This window comes from Culicoides brevitarsis, chromosome 3 (assembly GCF_036172545.1).
Source record: "Culicoides brevitarsis isolate CSIRO-B50_1 chromosome 3, AGI_CSIRO_Cbre_v1, whole genome shotgun sequence".
Taxonomy (NCBI): domain Eukaryota; kingdom Metazoa; phylum Arthropoda; class Insecta; order Diptera; family Ceratopogonidae; genus Culicoides; species Culicoides brevitarsis.
The window spans coordinates 19,267,951-19,287,418 of NC_087087.1; the positions used below are offsets into that span (position 1 = coordinate 19,267,951).

Here is a 19,468-nt window from a genome sequence, read left to right on the forward strand (position 1 = left end):
CTAAAACTTATGCGTATCATTTTTTAAGTAGGTTTTCTCAGCTTTCGAATGGCGGTACTCAATTCCCGATCAGTATTTTCCTTCATGTGGAAAATTCATTCATTCAAGTTTTTTTCGTGTGCCAAATGAAAAGTTTTATTTGCCTCAAATGCTTATTCCAATAAAATTAAAATTTAAAAAAAAATAAGTGGATATAGGGAAATTATCAAAAAAAAAATCGAATTGATTCGAAGGCATTTTTAAGACATAGGACTTTAAAATATATTCCAATAACTTGCATACATAAAATATTAGACATCCTTTGGAAAGATGGAAAAATTTCTGACAAAATGAGATCATTTTCAACAATCTTTAATCGTATTTTTGAAATTTTAGATCTAAAAAATTACTATTTTGTGTCAAAGAAGATAAAAAAGGTCATTTTTTTTCGAATTTTCATAAATGGTTTAAAAAAAAACAAAATTTACCATGTGAAACCAAGTTTACGGGTGACACGAATAAACCTGAAAAAAATTACGTTGTTGGAACACCCTTACCTAAAAAAAGCCATGCTAAAAAATATGTGCTATACTTTTGCACTGAAAAACCTCGTGAATAGCCATTAATTTATTCAAAACTGTGAAATTCGCCGAGACAAGACCCTGGAGGACCCGAAAAAGATGGAGAACAGTGAAAAATTGCGTGATTGTAGAGTTATTTTAAGTTCGCAAGAATACGAAGACGCCATGGACAAGTACGCAAAACAAAGCAGCCCAAAACGCTACAATCGCATCAAAAATGCCTCAGATACTGAAAGTGAGAATGAAAGTAAAGTCAAAGACTCAAAACCAGCACCAAAAACTTTGAAGCGCAAAAAAACTGATCCTTTCCAAATTGACGAGTCAGATAAGCAGTTTATTGAGACGATCAGGGAATCGGCGAATGATCGATCGATTGAGGTTTTCCCGGAAATGAGTCCTTTTGCCACGCGAGACGAAGATGACGATGCCCTTGCTATCGAAACAGATGACGATTTTGGCGAAGAATTTAAGTGAGTTTATGATTTTCTTTATTTTTGTCGCAGTTTTTAATTTTTTCGATTGGTTTTTAGGGATGAGACACCTAAAAAGGAAGTTGTCAACAAAGAAAACGTTCAACGTCAAAGCATCCTGGATGATGACGAGGACGAAAAATCGAGCAATGATGGAAGGAATAGATTCTCAAAGTTGTCGGAAAGAGAAAGAGAGACCAAAGACAGTCACGGAAAAGTTGTGTCATCAACAAATTCGGAAAGAGTTCGTTTTGTGCCATACACCAAACAACGCCAACGATCTTTCACACCGCCATCTGTCTCTCCTTGGGCCATGTTTATGTCGCAACCTGCCCCTAGTTCACCTTGGACTCGTATGCCAATGAACGTACCACCTCCCAGTTATCCCTGGCTTCACCCTTCCACACCTGATACCAACAACGACAAAAGTCCCTATCCAAGCAATTCGTCCAAAACGTCTGCCAGTCACACACTCCTTTCGGAATTCTCAAAGATTTGCCGGAACTTTATGTTTGGCACGTGCACCGGCAACATTCAGTGCAACCGCAACCACACGTTTCCCGACATCAAGTGGGTCAAGCACATGCTGTACCAGATGAGCATCGACGAAGTCCTCACCTTTGTCATTAGTTGCTACAACAGTATCCATTGTTCGCGCATTTACTTTCCCGCGATCTCATCGTACTTTGGCGACCGCAAATTGCAACGTCAACTTCTCGACGCAATCTCCATGGCCGAATCGAATTACCAGCTGTTGCAGAATTACAAGTGGATCGTCGACGGGTTAATTCGTGCGGGTGACTCACCGTATACCGCAATTGTCAAGTTGCTCGACAATCGACAAAATCACACGGCAGCCGCGAACAGAGTTGTCGTCGAAATCATCGTTAAGACAAAGACTGAAATTAACTTTCTGGAAAAGTTAGTGGAATTTGCCCAGAACTCCATCGAAATCTTCGACGTCAACCTTTTTCACAACTTTATGCAAGTGGCCATGACAGATCCCGCCCAAATTGAAACATGGAAGGTTTTGATTGAAGATATTTTGGAAAATATTACGCTCGAAAATGCCTTCAATTTGCTGGATCAACGATTGATTTCGTCCTTTATCAGCTACTTGGGAAAACTCGAAGGAGCTTCAACCTAAAACACTTGACTAACTTTTTTTTTCTTCGATAAATTTCCGCATTTTAATTCTTTATTATATGATATAGGTACGTAACTTTATATCATTTCAACTCTTGAAAATTGTACATTGGCTGTCTTTTTTGTGCAACAGTCAAATAAAATAAAAGCACATCAATATCAAATTATTTCTACAATTCAATTAAACTTTGTCTTGCAACTTTTAAATTGGTTTATAAAGTTCATCAGTACCTCCTAGAGCTGTTTGTAGTCGACGAAAATTAAATACACTTTTGCATTTATGAAGCAAACTGAAATGTTGTATTTCATGTAAGAAAATTTTCATCAAACCAATTGTTTAATCGATCTAGTATTAGTAGAGATAGAAAAAAGAAAAAAATCTGTATTTTTCAAAGAACTAATAATATTTGAATAAATCTTGTGACGAAAATGTTCTTAATCTTATTGGAGTTATTAAATAGTACAAGTTGCTATCCTTATGTTTAAATAAAATTTATTCCAAAAATCCTCTTTTGTTTTGATTTTCATTTTTGAAATTTTATTTATAGAAAACTAAACTAGATTTTAAACTAACAAAACTAACAAAAGATTTTTTTTTTAATTTTACCAATTTTCTTAAAATTAAAAATTTTTTAATTTAGTTAATTTAATTCTTGAAGAATCATGTTTATTTTTAAGATTTAAAATTAAGGTTTCAACTGGGTTCTAAATTACTGAAGTTAAATTTTTCCAATACACTTTTATGAAAGCTTATGTTTATAAAATTTAGTTCATTTAGCAAAAAAAATAAATTTAGGTGGGTTTGTCGTCGTGTCTCCAATTCATGCTTAGCGTGGGTTATGTCGTCATTTTAAGAAATTTTTTGAAAAAAAAAATAACCATGACTTTTTTTTGAAGTTTTAATGAAAGTTTACAATTTTTCAAGTATACTTTTTCTACAAAATTAGTATATTTTTTTTTCTCTTAAAAAATCTATAAAAATAATTGGATGCTAAAAGTTTGTTTTTGAAAAATTGAATGAAACAATTCAGCATTTTTGTAAAAATTAGGTACAAAAAAAAATTTTGATCATTTTAAGAAATTTTTTGAAATTGAAAAATTTTACATAACCATTGACTTTTTTTTGAAGTTTTAATTTTAAGGTTTTGAGCATTTGATTTTTTAAATATGATTGAGTTTTGTCAAAAATCTTATTGAAATTCGATAAAATAGCCTCTAATACGTAAAAAAATTTTATTTCACATCAAATTGAGCTCAAAAAACCCACTTTCTCTATATTTGACTTATTTGATCTCAAGCTCTATAAAAATTGTATTTATTTTTTTTATAAATAGTTCTTTTTTACCTTAAAAAGTTCTTAAATCGATATTAACATCAAAAATATTCTTCGAATTCTAAAAATTATCATTTTTCATAAAAAAAAGTATTTCAAAATTTTTTTTATCTTAAAAACCTTTTATTAAAAAACCCTGGTTAAGTTCGAATCAACATTAAAATGTCCTTAAAAAAAATAAAATTTAACAACTTTATTTCTAAATCCTTCAAAAGGCCAAATAACACAATTTTTTCGCAATTTCACAGCTTTGCCAATCCCGTGTCTTCCGACGGATGTGCGACTAGTTTTCTCACTTGATTAAAATCCGGATGGTTTTTGTCTCGCAACAACTTAAAGATGACATTTTCACTTGTCGTCACAAAGCATCCCAGCTGCCTGAGACGTTCCAATGCCAACGCTCGATCCTCGGCAGACCGCGAAACGGAACAATCGGCAACAACGTGCACCGCAAAGCCCTCTTTCAGCAAGTCCATGGCCGTCTGCTCCAGACAAATGTGTGCCTCCAATCCGAACAAAACGACAGACTCCAAGTCACCTAGCTCCTTCATTTTCGACTGAACTTCCGGCGTACACATACTAAACAACGTTTTCGAAAAGACACCCTTGGCATGCGAACAATCGAGCTCCTTGACAATCGGTCCCAACTTTTCCGGATAGTGCTCCGTAGCAATCAGTGGCACATTTAGGATTTTACCTGCTTGTACCTAAAAAGATTAATTAGTATGTATTATCAGCCTTATCAGTTCAAAGTTCAATGTTTGCGACTCACCAACTTTGCTGCATTCTTTACAACGGGATCAAAGAGCTTCATTCCAGGTCGGAACTTTTCCTGCAAGTCACACAGCAGAAACAGTGTCTTTTTCGTCTCCAGATATCCCAATTTTGCCAGTTGTCGAGCCATATTTAACAAGAAAATAGAGAATTTTCAAGGCTTGTTTACCTTTTCGGTGATTCGGATTGGATGAACGATCGGAATAATGAGATTCCGAACATTCGGAGGCTCGTGACGGAATTGCGCGCGAAATCCATAGTGACGGAGTGAGTCGGCTAAAATTGAACTGTTATACATCTGTCAGGTAAGTATACCAGTACTGGTATACTTACCTGACAGCATATAACAGTATCACTTTCGATCGTCTCATTTCGTCACTATGGATTTCGCGCGCAATTCAGTCACGAGCCTCCGTGTTTTCGTGTCGCAGATGGCGCTACAATCTGTAAGGGTTATCAATTTCATTCGTCTCATGACGTCATCCATTTACGGCGTCGAATAAAAAAAGGACATTTTTTGACCCCCACCCCCTATAATCGGAAACCGTCTGAATTTAAAGACCCCCTCCCCACCTAATTTACGACGTACTTTTTAATAAAATATACCCCCCCCCCTTTTTAAGAAAAATTTGTTCAAATTTTTGACTACCCTGAATTTAAAGCCCCCCCCCCTAATTTACGATGTACTTTTTAGTAAAATACCATCCCCCAACTTTTAAGAAAAATTTGTTTAAAAATTAGTTCGAACTTGAATGGAACCACCTGTAAATAATTTGTGGCTAAATGCAAATACCCCGGTTACCCTGTTTTTCAACCAACACAAGAACAATTAAACAGACACTATAAAACGCATCAAAATAAAGGAACGATGTCTGTTAAGTTGGGCGCAAATTGTTCAATATGGCATTGCAAGAACAGTTGCTATTATAAGGGCTCAAGAAAGCTTCCCTTTGCAACCAATGACATTATGTTGCCATTATTCAGTTGGTTGCACTATTGGTTGCTAAGGGAATACAAGACCTTTACGAGTTGGACCATTTAAAAACGAGTTGCATATGCGAAAAACGCAAGTCAGCAAAAAGCATTCTGGTTACCAGAAGTGGAAGTCTCATTTGTGAAAAATTGTATTTACATATTACGTTAATAAGTAAGTTAATACAATACAATATTTTTATTCAACCAGGACTTTAATTTATACAATAAATGAAATAATTAAAAGGGACTTGATTACTAACTAATCATAGCTTCTCATATATAGAAAATAATTAATAGTAGATTTTTTTCTTATTTGACGACATTGAACTCAGTAAGTTAAAAAACAGATCAAAAAAGTTTGAAGCACTTAAATATTTCTTACAAATTGAAACAAAAAATCTTAATTATTGAGAATTTATACGACGTCGTATTTTCCTTTTTACCCCTCTCCCCCCTCGTCGGAACCCGTTGTTAATTTGATGAACCCCCAACCCCCCTCAAACTTCCGACGCCGTAAATGGATGGCGCCTACCCATTTAAAGTAATGTTTTCGTGCGAATTTAACGCACGGGCGGTAATGCTTTCGCCCGAAAAAAGTGTGAGCACAGGAGGAGGAAAGGCCCGTAGGAAGACGTCACAATAATCAGTAAAAAAAAATTGTCTGCGGAGGGACGTCTAGCGATTTTAAGCGAATTCTTGAGTAAAAATGTGTTTTTAAATCCGAATTTTAGTGCAGAACCCCCGAAGAATGTCCAGTGTTAGTGCAGTTAGTGTTAGTTGTGCAAGAAGCGGCATACAAGATGCGAAATGAACAAAAATTGTGTAATGTGATTCTGTGGCCCCAATTTTAGCTGGGCGCCGAAATACAGGGTCCAATGAACCGGAATCGTCTAGATAAATCAGGTATTTAGCCATCACCGGGCTCCCCGAAGCCCGCCACAGTGCAAAAGTGATCAGATTTGTGTCAGAAAAATGCAATCAAAGTCCACAAGAAAAAAGATGCAAAGATGCGTTTCATCCGAGATATTGGAATGAATGGAATATGAGAATGGAATCAATGGAAAAAATAATATAAAAAAAGAAAAAATAACACAATTTCTCCACAAAAATAAAATATATAAATGTTTACCCGAAAAAAATATGATATAAAAATTATTAAGAGTGCAAAAAAGCTATTAAATTTAATAAAAAATCGAGGAAAATTTCCAAATTATCCGTAACACACACACACCAATACACAAGCGAGACTTGTTTGTGTGTGTGTGTCAATGTATGAGTGAGGAAAAAAGTGAAAAATTCATTTTCAGAGAAGAAAATCAGTGACTCTGACAGGTCCTACCACTTGTCGATAATATCAACACATTGATACTGGATTATAACTAAAGGATACACAATCTGAAGCTGAATCGCAAGTAGAAAAATACATCTCATTTTGCTTTCCACTATCTTTCTTACAAATATTTTTATATCGAGATGAAGGAAAAAAATCTAAAACATGACAAACAATAAATATTGTATAAAAGACTGAGGTTATTTATGAGCTTTTGTTCGATTCTTCGATGCATTTTCGTACATCCACGACTTCATTATCGTATGAATTTTGTAACTTGTTCATCTGATTTAAATATATTTTTTTTGCATATCTCTTATATTTACCATTCATCAGCCAGCCGATGCTTTATTATTTTTTTTTTGCCATATATGAGACGACGACATATTAGAATTTATCGTTTTTTACGCGATAAACATAATCAAAACAAGGTCATTTACATTACTTTTTTTAATATTTACTGTCAATGATTAACTCTTTTTGTGTACTTTTCATCAAGAAATTAGCACTAAACTTTGACCTGAACACAAAATAAAATAATAATAATACTGCCATGTGGTTTAAGACTTCGTTTTCGATTGCGGAGGTTCAGGTAGACGAGTCCCGACATGTGTTTCTTTATGGGCCGGATACTTTTTTTTTTCTTACCTGAACGGGTGTGCACCCGCCATACTTTTTTTTCGTCTTCAAAAAAATAAAAATAATAACAAAGACTTTTATTATTTTTGACTGAAAAATTATAGGTATAAAAAAGGGTCAAACATTTATGACAACATCGTCACTACTGTTGTTGTGAGAATCGTAAAAAAAATGTACTAACAAGATCAAGACCGGGTCAATGTTTCACCGGCTTTCCATTAAATTAGCAGAAAACAAAACGGAAACATTCAGCACGATTTGTGAAGAAAATAAAACAAAACAAGAACACCAAAAGACAAAAGAAATTAGCAAATCAAATTGATTTTGGTACAGTTGTTGCGTTATAATAAGAAATTTATGAAAAAAATATCGCAAAATTGTATACATGGAGGTGAATGAATGACAACAGTCTCATTTAAAAAAAAATAAAATAAATAAAAAAAAACAATTGTTAAGAAATTTATTTCACAACGACTGAAAAAAAAATGATTTATCGAACGGAAGAGCTCATTTAACGACATTTAACATGCGTCATCAAAAATTCGACATTTAATTTTTTATCTAGATGTTCTATATTTTTAATATTTTGTATGCTCAAGTATTAGTGAAAAAAAGAGTAAAAAAAATCAAAATCATTATTCAAATAAACTTTAAAATGGTTATAAAAATACAAATAAAGTGTATCAAGTAACAAATTTTATTTTTTGTTTATTATTTTTTTGCCTTTAACGATACAATTTGTTGCTTGTTATTGTTAATGATAATCATTAAAGCATTCTGTAATTAATACAAAACAAATCGGTGTTTTTTTTTTGTTTATAAATAGTTTGGTTGTGTATCAGTGGTGGGCATCGTTTGATTTATTATGAAAATAATAAAGATTATTGCCTTAGATTGTGTTTTTTAGCAAGTGTGCCCAATATCAAAGAACCTGCACCACTGATTGCACATTGTATCGGATAAATATGAAGTATACGTAAATATTGTTGTTTTATTGATTGTTGATGATATTTTTTTTTTAATATTTTCTACTTTCTCTTGTTGTTTTGCGGTGTCTCTGACGTACATGCAAAAATTATGCAAACTTTTTGCGTTTGTATTTGTTTTAATATTTTTTTTTTTGCTTCATTTTTTTTGGTAAACTTTGAAGTTTCTTACTAAGCCTGACAATTTTTTTTCTAATCGTCTTTTTAGGAAATAAATGTAGTGAAATATTTTTAAATTTGGAATATTTTTAGCCCAGCTTTATTTTGGATATTTTGGCTTTTGAGTCATATTTTGCATATTTTTAATAATTTCCTGAAAATTTGAATGAATGATAGCAAGAATAAAATACACATTAAATTTTTTGATGAAATTTTGGGTCGAAAAAACAGAAAATTTTTCAACAATCGCTCTAAAATTTCAATTCTTAGATTTTTTAACGATATATGATATTAATTTTCATTCTAAAAATGTTGTTCAATATTAGGTCAATTTTGAAACAATCACTCTTATAATATTCAAGATGCTCAATTATGTTCAAATTTTGTCTTTCTTAAAACAAATTTAGGCGTATTAATAGAGAAAATAATGAAAAACCATGAAAAACTATTGTTTAAAGTAAAATCCTATTAAAAACAAAAGAAATTTGCTTTAATAAGATGTTTCATATTAAAATGTATAAGATAAATGATATGATAAAAATTATCAAGTCACATGACCAAAATTAGTTATTTTTTAGAAAAATTTTTATGTTGGAAGATTTTATTTGATTTTTTCACTTTGGAGTTTAAACTAATTTAATTCAATTCAATGATTCTTTAATCAACGTTTAACGTCAAAAAATATTAAAAATTGCAAAGAAAATATTTAAATACATCTCCTCTAAAATTTTTAATAAATTTATTTATTTTATTTCTAATATTTTTGCCAGGCTTAGTTTTTGCAAAAATAAAATAATGTGATGTCAATTTCTATTTATTCTTTCGCCAATCTATTCCCCATTGCGAGAACCCTTTCGTTTTCACTATCAGCAACACTTTATATTCGCATTTCTTTCCTTTTTGCTGTTGTACATAATCACTTCATAACCGTATCAAAAGCTATTCATTGATTTTATCGTATCATTTATCATCATAATATCACAATATTTGTTCAACACAAAAAAATGTACACAAATTTTGCATGTGTTCAACACCCACCATCTACTCCGTCGTATAGTAGAGTTGAACCAGAAGTCGAAAAAAAGAGAATTTAATAGGCAGTTTCATTGATACTGATCTGATACCAAAGTGTGCCCCTACGGGAGTACTGGCACATTATTAATGCCATTTATTTTCATATAGTATAGCAATGCGAGACACATGTGTACGACTGTCTTATGAAATAAAATAATATTGCGATACATGCACATTAAAATGTCTACACACTTTTTTTTTCCTTTTTGCCTCTTCCTGCAAACTCTGATCTTTGTGTCAGTTTGTGGATGGCGGCTGCTGATGTTGTTGGCCTACAATGTGCATATTATTGTACGCGAAAGCCGTTTTGTATGGGAAATCCTTGGGGCATAAAATGTTTTATGGCACATTTGTCACTCCGGTACTTTCACTTTCAATGTGAATCTGCCAGCCAGCCAGCCTGCCAAGAGCATATCTATCTATCTATACACAAAGAGAAATGTTTTTATTATTATAAAATTTGCAGTACTTTTGTGTGTTTGTGTTTGGAAGCGATATTTGGAGTGTGAAATAACATACAGAAAAAAAGGTAGCCGGCAGTTATGCGAGACTAGACTAACAATTTTTTTTTTTAGAAAAATGGGTCAGTTCCATCCATGCGGCGATGTCATGAGACAACTAAAAACTATTATCCAGTTCATTTTAGCAAACTTATTTAAATAAATTTCCGTTCTTGTCTGTCTAACTCGACTCACTTTTGTGACGATGCCGACGACGACGTGCCAAATAAAATCAAACAGGTAGTAGTCATGAAATGGCAAATACCTACCTTTTTTACCGTTAGCAAGAGAGTAAACAAAAAGGTCAATGGCACAAATTCCTGCTTTGTTCTGTCATTACTGCATTTCAAAATTTATTTTAAAAAATTCGATTTTTTGTACCGTATGTCCGTCTGTCCGTAGTGCTGTGTAAATTTGCCTTTGCTAATTCAAGATACATACCATTAATGACCATTTATGGTACAAAAACATCAGATACAATCATTTGACGAAAAATTCTAAATTAAGAATAGAGAAACTCATGGAAATTCCTGGGTAAATTAGTGAAAAATTAAGAAAAACTTAAAGAATTTCAAAATTTTATAATTTTTTCAAACTCTTTAAACCTACGAAAAAAGCAAAATTTTGAAAAAAAACTTCGAGAAAACCCGGAAAATTCTTGCAAAAACGTGGAAAATCTTTGAAACTCGGGAAATTCGTGGAAAACTTAATATCTTAAATTTTGTAGGAATCTTTTTAGTCTCAAAGTTACTCTAAATTGAGAAAAACTTTGGAAAACCCTAAAAATTCTTAGAAAATCTAACAATAAACTCTGAAAATTTCCCAAAAGATTGAAATGCGATTAAGTTGTTTTAATCTCATTTTTTTGCTCCGCAAAACCGCGCCATCATTCACACCTTAGTTTGATGATCGAAGAACATCTTCATGTGTCATCATTTAAATGTAATTTGTTTAAATTTAATAAGGTTCATTTGAATTCTTTAAACTCCTCTACTCAGCACTTGAATAAATAAAACTTCAATCGTCTCTCGTTCGCCGATTCGCAATTGAAATCGTCAAAAACAGAACGAAAAAAAAAATATTTTAAGCACTTAAGTAAACGGTTAAATCTACCAAACACACAGATAGGTGCGAATTTTGTGCCATTTTCATGTATTTGAGCACAAAAATAACGGGATTCTAATATATTCAAGCATTTTACATATCATTCGTTTTATTTTAAGTTCAGTTACTTTTATAGATCTGCAAATAACTTTTACACACTTCCATCCATTCATCATTCACACAATAATTGTCGTCGTCGTTGTCGTTGTGCTTGATCGTTGCCATCAAGTGACACACTAAACGTTTCATAAAAAGGGTTACATATTCGCAAAGTCATCATGCACCGCATTTTTTGTGTGCAAGTAAATGTTTGTTTAAATACTTTGCCTAACACGGAATCTGTATGTAAACAAGCAGGTGGATTGAGAAAATAATCTCAATGATAAGTTAATTTCTTGAAGAGTTTCCGATTTCAATGCGTCAAACGTGCCACAAAAACAGAAAAATTAAAAGATAAACCACAAAGCCGACAAGTTCAAAGCTAATTTAATTTAAAAATGATGTTTTATGATATGCAAAATTGTTGTTGTATTTTTTATGGTTTGCTAATTGTGAAATGTTTTTAACCAGCAAAAGAGACGAAAATTAAAAACTGGCTTTGCAAAATATGCGACCACATGGAATGGGATTGCAAACAAGGTGCTTCAAGTTCAAGAACCGGCTAATTAATATCTGGAAATCAATGTATTACTTTTTTTAAGGTAAAAAATAAAAATTTAAAAATACAATTTAAAATTAAAAAATAATAATTTAAAAAATTCAAAACATCTTTTAAAAAATTAAAAATTAATTAATTTAAAAAAATTAAAAAGGAGGTATAAAAAATTATTAAAAATATTAATTATTTTTTTTTTTAATATTTTTAAAATATTTCTTTTAATTCTTAATTTTTTTTTACTAAAATTCATAAAACGGTAATTTTTGATAATTTTTTTTCTTTATTTTAATTTAAATAAAAGTTTAAAATTAATTAAAAGCTTCCTACTTAAATAAAATTAATTACATTTTTCACCAAAAACCGGTTTCTTTTAATTACCGGATCTTTGGAGCCCTTAATTCATGCATGTTATGTTCCCCGATGATTAACATCAAATTCGCTCAATCTGTGAAAAGGGAATATTTTTTAATTTTTATTTGATGTTGTCCTCGTTGTCGTGCATACTCACTCGCAATGAAAGAGAGAGAGCAAAAAATAAGTGCAAACAAAAATAGAATACAATTTATTTAACCCCTTATTTAATAAATATAATGGGACGACAATATCAGCATGAGCCAGACATGAGGATATTTGTGATTTGTACATTTTTATGTTCTGCACACACATGTAAATGTGAAAATTTTATAAAATCGTTAAATTGAAAAGGGATCCTTTCTACATATTTTTTTTTTAAATTTTTGCACGACAACATCACGTACGGGACTTTTGGAACTCATCATTTATTCCTGTATCAGCAGTAATTTGTGAATAATTTAGCAATGATAGCGACACACTCTCATGATGGTTAAAAACTCATTTATGACGATATGCGAAACGAATTTTCGACAAAAAAAAATATCATTTTATTGAACGACGTCCTTTGATTGCGCGCGAGTTATCGCAACACATCTTTCGCCATAAATATGTACACGTATGTGGAGACGACGACGACGAAGAGGGTAGCGCGGAGTTGTTGTTTCGGCTCTGCTGCTATTTGCACACTCATATTAATATATTAAAATAAAATAAAATAGGCATACATCCTGCGAGAGGCACCTTCGTACGAGATAACTTGTGTATGTGGAAGAGACCGACACGAGGTTAAAAGAAAAGTGCCTAAAAGTTATATGACCACGTACACAGAAAAAAAGAAAATATGAGAAGAGCAAAAAAACATACAATAATAGGAAAAGTGAAAAATACCCGATGCGATATGACACACAGTCACAATCATCGCTAATATACATGCGGCACGACACATATATGGTTTTCCGACGTCGTCGTGTTTTTCCGAATGGAATGCGCGCCTTTTCCCTTTCTTCTCGGCACTTTCGTCATCTCTCTCTCCTCGCACAAAGCAACAACGAAAAAAATTTTCATTTAATATTATTATGCACATACTTTGACTGAATATTGAATACCGTATCGTACATCAGTTCGCGCACACACAAACACACGGAATGGGAAAACAAAATCAACTTTTTATTTAATGGTACCTCGATATACGTGCAGCAGAGCACGAGGATGATGACGACTCCTGTATGCCACGGACGACGACAAGGATATGTGTTGATGTTGTTGTTGCTGCTGCTGCTGTGTTGTGTGTGTGTGCGATAAAAACTACGAAGGAAAAAGCAGAAAAGGGAGCAATTATATTGATCTAAAAAAGAGTACCGCGCGCACATGCATGGACCGACGTCGACGACGACGACGACAACAACATGTACCGACATTTACGAGAGTATTTTAAACAGTAGAACAACACGCAGCACGAGGGGGTAAAAACATTTATACATACGTGTCTATGCAAAACTAACAGAAGCGGTAGCGGAGCAGCAGCAGCAGCTTGTTTTTTCAAAATAAAAACTGTGTGTTAATGTATCATCGCGCGAAACAAACATATCTCTCGACTGTGTATGTTTTGCGTGGCACGTAGGCAACAAAAAAATCGTCAACACGAATGGAAAAATGAATGATTACACACACAAAAGTTTCTTCGTTTTTCGTAAAGAGGATGTGCTGCTGCTGCTGCATGATGATGTGATGGTCCCTGTTTTTTTTCGTATGTGCCATTCCAAGACAAAAATTTTGAATTTTGTATGGAGATACTTTTCCACACTTGTGCTATTTATTTATTTTTAACAGTAGACGAATTCCACGAACAATGTTATAAATGTCTTTCGATTTTTAATGAAACTTTGGGAGTTGAGAAGAATTTTTAGGATTCTCCGATTTCTTAAGGGTGGGGGAAATTATAGTTATGGCCTAAAAACTATAATTCCCTCCGCCCCCTAAAGAGGATGAAATCGGAAAATCTAAAAAACATAAAGTGTTTAGGCCTTTTCAATCCAGTAATGTTAAATGCTCGAGCTTTGAATTTTTCTCAATTTTTTTTTAATTTTTATTATATTTTTGTTGAAATTGTAAATTATCAAATAACCTCGAAAAACATTTTAAGCGGTCTTGGAAAAAGTGCGGGGACCTGGGACCCTCGTTCCCGGGAAATTTACAAAAATCATAGAAAATTTTGACTTTTTAAGAGAAAAATGGGAAAATTTTATGATCTGAAAATTAAAATTTGTAGAATTAACTTAAAAATGTATAAAATTGATATAATTTAAGATTTTTTCATTATATTGGGGTAAATATGATTTTGGGAAATGAGTTTGGTTCCCGAGAAAAAATAAACTTTTTCCATGTCTGATTTTAAGAAAAACTGAACTGTTTTGTATTAATCGATTAAAAAAAGTCTTACAATTTTATTTTTTTCCAAAATATTCAAAAGAAGCCATATATTCAACAAAATAGGTTATTTATCAAAAAAAGATAAATAAATTTGAAATTTTAGAATTTTGAAGACTAGAAGCTCGAAAAGCTCAAATGATCAAAAACTCGAGATTCAAATCGGCCCCTAAAGAGGATGAAATCGGAAAATTAAAAAAAAACCAAAAGTTCTCAGGTCTTTCAACCTTAAAAGTCTCATAAAAATGTCAAAATCGAACGACTTCATGTGGAATCCGTCAGTGTTAACATTGAATGACACGAAAAAATAAATCCTGAGTATGCTAATTCAAGTATCTACTGAGCAACTTCCGATCTTTTATGTTTGCTCATTAATTTTGTCGTAATAAATAATAATAACGCAACGTGATGTCTCTTTCACATGCCGGACACAAGTGTGCAAATTCCAACATGTACTTATGCATAATTGAGGTGGAAATTGATTTTCATTTAATTAGATTGTATTTGAAAGGAACGTTCTTCATCAAATGAAATTTCCCACTGAAATAATTGGCTTTGCCAACGGAATAAAAAGTCACCTGTAAAAATCATTTAAATTCGGATGTGACACGATTTTATCCGAAAACTCGTGCACACACCTTCAGTAAACAGCTCATTTACCTCTATTTAACATTTATCATATATACACTGACTCACCTTTCGTAGTCCTTTCCACATACACATAAAAACGTACATCGTCGTTGCTCACTTCTACGAAATCATCTCATTGATTCCTTTTTTGTTTCAGTTATATTTTCACAGATTATTTTATCGCAGAGGGACCACCATCGTCTCTCCTTCAAACAGACACATGAAAGAAAGGCAACAGAAAAACAAAGAATTCAAATAACAACAACAAACCAGTCGAGTAGCTCCGCACACAAAAGTTCAGTGAGAGTAAAACAAAACACAACACACAGAGAAAAGAAGGAAAAAAAAGAATTACATTCAACACATGCGCTTTGATCAATTTTTATCATCAGTAAATATCTCTATAATACACGCCGATTTGGTTTCATCTCTCATCTTTTCTTTGCTGATGCCATACACACAAAACATTTACGAATTGAAAAAAAGCAGCGTGATTATGGCTGTTAATAATTTGAATGTTGTTGCATGCTAGTACCTATATAATAAAAAAGCAGAGCAATTTAACATCATAAAAAAATGTTTTGAGATTACTGCAATCAAAAAAAAAAAACAAAACAACAAAAAAAAAACCGTAGCTATAAGAAAAGAGGAACGATCAAGAATACACAAGAAATAATCTTTTTGCCATGATTTTGTTTCATAAACTTTTCTAAATGCAAACCAGCGGAGGAAAAAAAATAACATTTATTTATTAAGATGAATCTCTGCCAAGAAATTCGTTGCACGTAGCTCAGTCGGTGTCTACAAAATTTTACATCTGATACCGTCATTAAACTATCACGTTGACCGCGCGTTGCATGTTGCTGCTGTTGCTGTCTGTACTCCATATACAATGCGAACGACGTTGTACATTCATTTAGTTGGTGTTGACTACCTTTTATGAGCAAAATCATACGCGGAGGAATATAAATACAATCAACATTCCTTTTTTTTGCTTTTTCAGTCTCTTTTTTCGTTCCTTTTTTTTTATCTTGTCTTTTATTCGAGATTTGTTTTTTTTTTGTTTGCAAGCATATTTATTTAAATCTCTCTAATAATAATGATGAAGTTGATAATGAGGTTGTAATTTGAGTGTGTACTTGAAAAAAGATGAAATTATGATAGGTTAATTAGATGTTCAAAATCTAATCTTGAAGAGTAAAAGATTAACATCCTTGGAAAAATATTTTGTGGTTTATGAAAAATTTATGTTTCGCAACCTGTGAAATATCCGTGAAAAATTTTCACCATCAGAAACTTTCAAAACTTTCATTAAATTTTCTTTTTTTTTTAATTTTCATAATTTTTTTTCCAAAATGTACAATTTTTTTTATGTTTGAACCAGATTGAATTTTAGAATTCAATTTTTTTAACATGTTTTTAGTATTTGGTTGTATGTTTTTTTTCAATTAACATTATTTAAAAAATTGAAAATTATATCAAAATATTTCAGAACATTCTAAACGACAATATATTTTAATTAAAAAACCGTAATTTTCAATTTTTTAAACATATTTGATTTAATTTTTTTTTTATTTTGATTAAAATTTTTCAAAAAATTTCTTTAATTAAAAATTTCAAAAGAAAAATTATTTTAATTAAAGAAATTTTTTAATAAGACAGAAATTTGTCTTTTTAAAAAATTTTACGAATGAAAATCCATCATAAAAAAATTTAAAATAATAATTGAAAGGCAACAAATTTTTCATGTCTCATTTATACTTCAGCTTGCAAGACATAAATTTTTCATAGTAATCTTAACCGCGACTTATGACTTTTCAAGTCTGTCTCAAAGAAATGCTCCCTGCTGGTCGCAGCGTAATATGTTTGCGTCAAACTAGCCAACAATCAATTACGCACTTCGTTTATTTCCCATTAAAACTCAGCAACATAAACTACGTGCAGTCACACCGAGATAGAGATAGCGATACTTTTCCATGTATTATGCTTTAAAACAATAATTCTCCCAACAATTGCTCAATGAACATGATAAACGTAATTATTTTAAGGTCATTGATTGATTGATTGATTACTCTCTTCGTGTCATAGAGCCACCACACACACGTCGTCGCATCGTTAAACGTCTGTTTACAAAACTTTTAATGTTCCTTTTTTTTATTTTACTGTCTGCGCTCCTTTACTCCAACTCTAAAAAAAAAAGTTAATTGGCAAAATTGTATATTTATGACCTGTGTGATGGCTTCTTGTTAATAAAAAATAAAATTTTCGGAACAAAACTGGTTTGTTGTTGTCTGCTGCCGTTGCTGCTGCTGCTACGTGAATGTTGTCGATACCTACCAAAGTAAAAGTAAAACTTTTTACATTGATTGTTAAATAGTGAGAGATGAAGTATAGAGTAGCAACATGCACAAAGACATTTTATTTAATTATTAATACATTCCATTTCATCTCGGCCTAAATTTTCGTTTTATGTAAATTAATCGGATTTTTTGAATTATTAATCATTCATGAGTCTCCTCTTGCTTTTGCTTTCATTTTAATTAATTCATCGACCTTGACATTATGTGTCTGAAAGATTTTTTCTTTTTTTTAATTTAGGCGACAATATTTGATTATTTGGTTTTTTGTCAGACCCCCTCCGACGATTTTGATGAAAAATACTAAGGGGGAAAAATAAAATGGAAAAAAATTTAAAAAAAAATAATTTTCGTAATTTTTAAACTACGAAAACAAACTAAACTTTAAAACTTTTAACTTTAACTAAATTTTAACTTTAAAAATATTCAGTTAACATAAAAATCATACAAACAATAAAATTATTCTGAATTTAATAAAACATTGAAATTCAGATAAAAGAAATTAAGTCACGTGAACTGAATCGAATTTTAAAAAAAGTCTATATTAGTCGATTCTTCAATTTTGACTTATAAATTTGTAAAAATTAAAAATTTAAATTTATTTAATCAATTTAACGTCGATTTACGGTCAAAAACTTAAAAAAATATATTTATTAAATAATTTTTTATTAATTAATTATTTTTAAATTAATTTTTTTAATAATAATTAAAAATTATTTATTTTTTTAAAATTTTTATACCTCCTCCTCCTCAAAATGCGACAAAAAATCAAGTAACTAAATTAATTCGCCTAAAAAATTAACAAGAACTTTGTTATCGAACATGCAAGCGCACAATCTTAGATGACGACGTCGACAACGATGATGCATAATAAATCAATTTATGATATTTCACATGCTCCATATCGTGCATTTTGAATGTGTGGTCTTATAATTTTTGTGAATGTGCGCAATGCATAATAAACAAGCCAACCTTTTACATGCAGCAACAACAACAACAACAACTAGACAACAACTATCGGAACAAACTTTTAATGCCCTGACATGCTTAAGAAGAACAACGAACAAACATCAACATCCAATTTAACATATTTCTAGTCAGTCTAACATCTCAATCTACTGTTTTTGCTTTTATGAGAGACTGGGAGAGGAAAAGAAATTGTATTTCAGGGAATCGTGCGATATATTTTCTTGTCTCGTCGTCGTCGTCGTCGTTGTTCTGAGAATACTTCTGATGGTAATGCGAAAGGACGCAAGGCATGTGTGTGTGTGTATCTCCGAAAATTAAACGACTATTATACACACACGGATACACAATTTACATTTGTTTTCCACCACAGTTTTCCGAGTCGCCGTACACACGCAGTACCTGTCGGCTCTATTTTATTACGAATGCATCATCATCCATATGTCTCTATATTTCGTCGTCCAAAGATCACATAATCGGCGGAAATCAGGAATATGCGTAGAAACCACTTTTGATTCTCATCTATATTCTCTACCTACCTACATATTATTATTGTGGCACGTACTCATTTCGCGTTTCTCGTTCGGGGCAATGAAACTTACAACTTTTTTTTTTTGCTGAATGTTGATAAAAAAAATATCTTGTTTGATTATCATTACTAAAGTTTTATGTCTATCTTGTAAAAAAAATAATAGAAATTGGATATTTTTGGTTTTTTTGTACAAAAAATTAAAATTTCTCTTCCGGTTTCAATTTTTGTACCTTGTACGGATTAAGAAAAAATTAGATCAACATATGTCTTATTCTCGTCTCATCCTGTCAATTTTTGGACAAATGTTCTCTAGGAATGTAATCTCGCTATTCTGTAAAGAATTTGTGTTTCGCATGTTAAAATATCTCCGAGACATAAAAATTTATAAATTTGTAAGGACCCAAAATTTATGACATTTATTTGAACTCATTTATATTAATTTTAATTAAGTTTTAAGTAATTAATTTCAATTAAAATATTGAATCTAGAGTCTA

General features: G+C 31.6%; 3 protein-coding genes across 3 annotated transcripts in view; 2 read left to right on the top strand and 1 right to left on the bottom strand.

Moving 5' to 3' along the window:
- Nucleotides 1-545: 545 nt before the first annotated feature.
- LOC134834082 (uncharacterized) lies at nt 546-2,605 on the top strand. Its single transcript, XM_063848619.1, has 2 exons — nt 546-1,030; nt 1,091-2,605. Exons 1-2 carry the CDS (start codon nt 660-662, stop codon nt 2,175-2,177), a joined length of 1,458 nt encoding a protein of 485 aa, XP_063704689.1. The 5' UTR covers nt 546-659; the 3' UTR covers nt 2,178-2,605.
- Nucleotides 2,606-3,610: 1,005 nt separating this feature from the next.
- LOC134834148 (isochorismatase domain-containing protein 2) lies at nt 3,611-4,474 on the bottom strand. The gene is made up of 2 exons (XM_063848715.1): nt 4,282-4,474; nt 3,611-4,216 (listed from the first exon to the last, which is right to left on the bottom strand). The coding sequence occupies exons 1-2, from the start codon at nt 4,411-4,413 to the stop codon at nt 3,752-3,754; spliced, it is 597 nt and encodes a 198-aa protein (XP_063704785.1). The 5' UTR covers nt 4,414-4,474; the 3' UTR covers nt 3,611-3,751.
- Nucleotides 4,475-5,913: 1,439 nt separating this feature from the next.
- LOC134834168 (mucin-2) overlaps nt 5,914-19,468 on the top strand; it is a 31,186-nt gene continuing 17,631 nt past the window's right edge. Inside the window, exon 1 of the mRNA XM_063848736.1 lies at nt 5,914-6,161. Within this exon, the coding sequence (XP_063704806.1) occupies nt 6,134-6,161 (28 nt within the window). The 5' untranslated portion in view covers nt 5,914-6,133. The remainder of the gene's footprint in view (nt 6,162-19,468) is intronic.

What these genes read in the sequence shown, in the direction of transcription:
- LOC134834082 (XM_063848619.1), top strand. Translation starts at nt 660, where the DNA reads ATGGAGAACAGTGAAAAATTGCGTGATTGTAGAGTTATTTTAAGTTCG. An exon ending in GATTTTGGCGAAGAATTTAA is followed by an intron (nt 1,031 to 1,090) that starts GTGAGTTTATGA and finishes ATTGGTTTTTAG; the next exon opens with GGATGAGACACCTAAAAAGG.
- LOC134834148 (XM_063848715.1), bottom strand. Translation starts at nt 4,413, where the DNA reads ATGGCTCGACAACTGGCAAAATTGGGATATCTGGAGACGAAAAAGACA. An exon ending in TAAAGAATGCAGCAAAGTTG is followed by an intron (nt 4,217 to 4,281) that starts GTGAGTCGCAAA and finishes TAATCTTTTTAG; the next exon opens with GTACAAGCAGGTAAAATCCT.